This window comes from Anopheles moucheti, chromosome 2 (genome assembly GCF_943734755.1).
Source record: "Anopheles moucheti chromosome 2, idAnoMoucSN_F20_07, whole genome shotgun sequence".
In the NCBI taxonomy this organism is placed as follows: domain Eukaryota; kingdom Metazoa; phylum Arthropoda; class Insecta; order Diptera; family Culicidae; genus Anopheles; species Anopheles moucheti.
The window spans coordinates 36227036-36231105 of NC_069140.1; the positions used below are offsets into that span (position 1 = coordinate 36227036).

A 4070-nucleotide genomic window follows, 5' to 3' on the forward strand; every position below is an offset into this window, starting at 1 on the left:
TGTTTTGTTTTTGTTTTGTTTTTCTAAGCACTCTTTCTCTCTCTATCGCTCTCTCTATCCTCTTGCTTTTTCATTCTCTCAAATTAGCATTCGATGCGTTACGATGGTAAACAAGGCTGTTCTGTTAACTACATTCTGTTGCGCACATTAAACAACGGTAAACTGGCCAACAACAACATGGAAGTAATGGATAACTACTACAGCTAACACTATCGCACTACCCACGACTAGTGATTTACCAACCCCACTACACACACATACACGCGCCTCGGTTTGTTTGTTTTCTTCTTCTTTGTTTTGTTTGTTATGTTCGGTTGTTGTTTTTTTTTATTACCTATTTGTTATCTTTCACGTCTTGTGTTTTTGGTTTTGGTTATGGTTCACTGTTTTATATGTTTTGGCACGCTCACTCTCACAGTCCACATGCCACATTACATTGGAGTTTTTTTGGAAAGTAAAATGAACCGATCGTGTCTCACGATCAAGTGGCGTACATTGCTTTCGGCGGGTTTTTTTTTTTTTTTTGGAAGGGAAGAATGCCCAAAGGTTTATCTTTTCCATCATTTTTTTTTTATCAAAAACCACAAACTTTAACAAACACCCTAGCCTACACGCCGGACATAACGGAATGACCCTTCAGCACACTAGCCTAGTGAATGGTAAAAACGGAATAGAAGCTAACCGTTTCCGTTCGTCACATACTCTGTTTCATTGGCCGATGAACTCGGTTTGATGCCGATGATCGGAACCATTTTACTGCATTCCCTGCACGGATCTGCTCCTGCTCCTTGTTGGCTCGTTTATTACCACCTTGTGCCGAACTGCTTTCATTCTTCCATCCATTGTACATGTTTTGTTTATTAGTTTTAGTTATGTATTCCTGTCTGTAACACTGTGTTATTACGCGTTTATTAATTCAACCTCATTATACTGTTCTTGCTATTTAACGATATGTGTTCGTTAGTGCGCGTTGATGCTCGCAGAATCTTACTTTTCCCACGAACCCGGAGCATTGTTTTTTTTTGTTTTTTACTCAAACTGAAAGCATAGTTGTCGGGCAATGTCCAGCACACGAACCCACCATTCGCCCCGGTTACATTTTCTGCGAAGGTGCATTCAAATTACGGCACTAAATCATTAATAATGTTTCGTAAGAATTATCTTCCTTTCGTTCTTTTGTGCTTTTGTTTTTATTTCGTTTTTTATTCTCTTTTATATTTTTCCCTTTTTTTATATTTGTAAACACTCCATACATCGTCACTTACATTCGTTTACTGTTACTTTCTGGAAGCTACCGGATGGCTCTACTTAAAACTCTAAGTACATGTGTTTGTGAGTGTGAGTGTTTGTGTGTGTCTGCTCTCGTGAGATTCTTCGCAAGTTTCGTACATCCAATCGTAACACGTAACACGGCTTTTCTCGAGCGTTCCATTTGTTTCACCTTTCTTCTAAACGAGAATACACTGTCTCGTTTTGCTTCACCGGCCCGGGTACATTCGATCTTTTTTCGCCGCACCGCAAAGCACGCTCACGTGCACAAGAATCTAAGTATCGCTAAGTCTCTTTAGTAGTTAGAAGTAAGTTTTTGTTTTTTAAAGTAGCATTAAGTGTTTTTGCTTGTTTGCTGCACTAGATAGATGTGTTTTATGTGTACGCTTATCTTTTTCATTTGCTGTTGTTCTTGCCTGCCATCTTCTCTCGTCGTAGGCGCACTTAACGTTTTTCGCGTAGTTTTGCTGCTTTTGTTTTCTTCTTTCGTTTTTTTGAAAAGGTATTTTCAGCTTTTTGTTTGTGTGTTTGATTAGCCTTTTTCTGTTTTTGGTTTATTTATTTTTTTTGTTTTTTATTTTATTCGGTTGGTGCCCCCTCTTAGACGGCTGTGTAGAATTGGTGTGTAAGATTTTATTCCATGCTCGTGTGTCGTGTGTATTTCGTTTCACGTGTTGAACGCAGTATGAACAAAGTGTGTGCCCGTTTTGTTGTTGTTGTTTTGTTTCTTTAGTCGAGAGCGGTGCGATCGGTGCAACAAGCGTACGTTTGGGTGTATTGGCTGTTTCACTCTACGGCGGTTGAGCTACGCAGTGTTTGGAAGAAGCGTGGTACAGAGAGAAATGGGAAGGGATGGAAGGGAAGATCTAGCGTGGAAATTCAGTGTTTCAATTCTGTGTTGCTTTGCTTTCCATCCACAGGGCCGGGAAGCTTGTGTAAGGAAACAGCACTCCAGAGGAGGGAGTCACTGTTCGAAGATCCGGTACTCTTCATTACGCCCAACATCAACACACTTCGTGAGGTGATCCTGGATGTTATGGTGTCCCTTCCGGTAGCTTCCTCCCGAGCTGCTTCGCGATCGTCAACAACTACGTCCAACTGCCGGAAGGTTCCGTTTCGCTGCTGTAGTACATTCCGCTATCATGCTCTCTGCACTGCGCTGGTTCGTACGCACGTCGCACGTCGGTTGTGCCTGGTGGTGGTCGGGACGGGTGGTGGGAGGTTCACACTCGCGCTTCTACCGTTTGCGATGGTTTTGCACGCACTAAACGGACCGTTACGCCATTGGTTCTACCGTCTCGATAGCGTAACGCTGGGGATGGTAATGATGGTGGACACACGCTCCAAAATACACGCACCTGCTACGGCTACTGGCCACGGGAGCGTACCCGCGGGCCGGACACAGTACGGGTGGGATCGGTGCTGCTGGCGGTGGTATTGGTGATGTTGGTGAGCACACTCGTCGCGGCCACTACCCGCCCCGCCGTCGCCATCACCGTCGGCAACGGCAGCAGTAGCGGCAGCACCCGTGGAACAAAATCCGTCCAAATTCTAACAGCCGGGGGGCCTTGGCTATCCATCGGCGAAGTGACCTGGCCCCAGTTGGAGCTTATCTCACTTCGGTTCGCCCATCGTCGAACCGACCACTATGATCAGCACGATAAACACGGCTAGCAGTACCAATATACAGCAGATCGCCACGGCCACCATCGCACTGTTACTCATTCAACTAGCTGTTTTGGGAAATTTTTTGGCTGCTAGAATCCCGCTCGGCGCCCGAAAACTGACCACTAACGCCGCTGTTCGGCGCCTAGCAGTGTAGGTGGAGAGGGTTAGCGAGCTGGGGACCCACTCACACACACACGCACACGCACACACAGGTAAACGATTCAACTAGACGATCCAGGAAAACCGGACCGGGTCTCAGATCATGATCTTCGATGATCCGTAACCCGCACGACACTGATGCGTCAGTACGCAACACACAACACCATCGAGATCGAGTAGTTACACGCCTTTCTGCTGCAGCTGGTCACAAGCTATCGGTGGCACGCCGTTACTAGCAAACGTCGGATGCAGGTTGCATGCTGGGCGCATCATAAGCACCGGCACGATTGTCCACCAACGTGCTGAAACACAGCGACAAGTTCACGACCAGTGCTGCCAAACGAAACCATCGGCCAAGTCTACACAGGTCGACATTCACAATGGGGTCTGCTTTTTGCCTTAATGATACGTACGCACCACTGAACTGAACGGAAATGCCACCAGCACACAGTCAATCACTAATCACTCGTTTTGAAGCAACGATACTGATGCCACCTGGAATGTAGAGGTCAATTACATCACACACAAACACACACACACTTCTCACATCAGCTGAATTTGTCCAGAAACTGCACCGAATCGTAACACGCTGCAAAAAACATTGCTTCCCGTCATATAAAACCCTTTCTTGGGGAGCAAAACGCCTCTTTACTGCATAGTCTTAGGTCACTTGATGGATTAATCGGTTTGTTGAGTCTATAGGTGATCGCGTGTGTGCGAGAGCGAGAGAGAGAGAAATACACCGTAATCCCGAATGGAGCAAAAACAAAGCATTTTCCACCGTTTTTTTTTTTGGGGTAAGCCAACAAAATTAAATCCTGTCCGTAAAACACACGACTGCAACATTGAATTTCGAAACCCCAATTTGAGGCTGATTGCCGTACGGCGAGATTGTTCCGGAACGTGTCGAGTTGCTGCCCGGCAATTCGAAAAATTCTATTTTTGCCCACCGGCCGGCCCGTACGGCTGGAGCG

The 4070-nt window shown here is 45.8% G+C and overlaps 1 protein-coding gene across 1 annotated transcript; it reads right to left on the bottom strand.

Annotated features, from left to right (window-relative positions):
* Window positions 1-252: 252 nt before the first annotated feature.
* On the bottom strand, window positions 253-3793 carry LOC128303884 (uncharacterized). Its single transcript, XM_053040970.1, has one exon. It carries the CDS (start codon window positions 2992-2994, stop codon window positions 2884-2886), a length of 111 nt encoding a protein of 36 aa, XP_052896930.1. The 5' UTR covers window positions 2995-3793; the 3' UTR covers window positions 253-2883.
* Window positions 3794-4070: the final 277 nt, after the last annotated feature.

Bases quoted from the DNA above. Each gene is read 5' to 3' on its own strand.
- LOC128303884 (XM_053040970.1), bottom strand. From the start codon at position 2,994: ATGAGTAACAGTGCGATGGTGGCCGTGGCGATCTGCTGTATATTGGTA.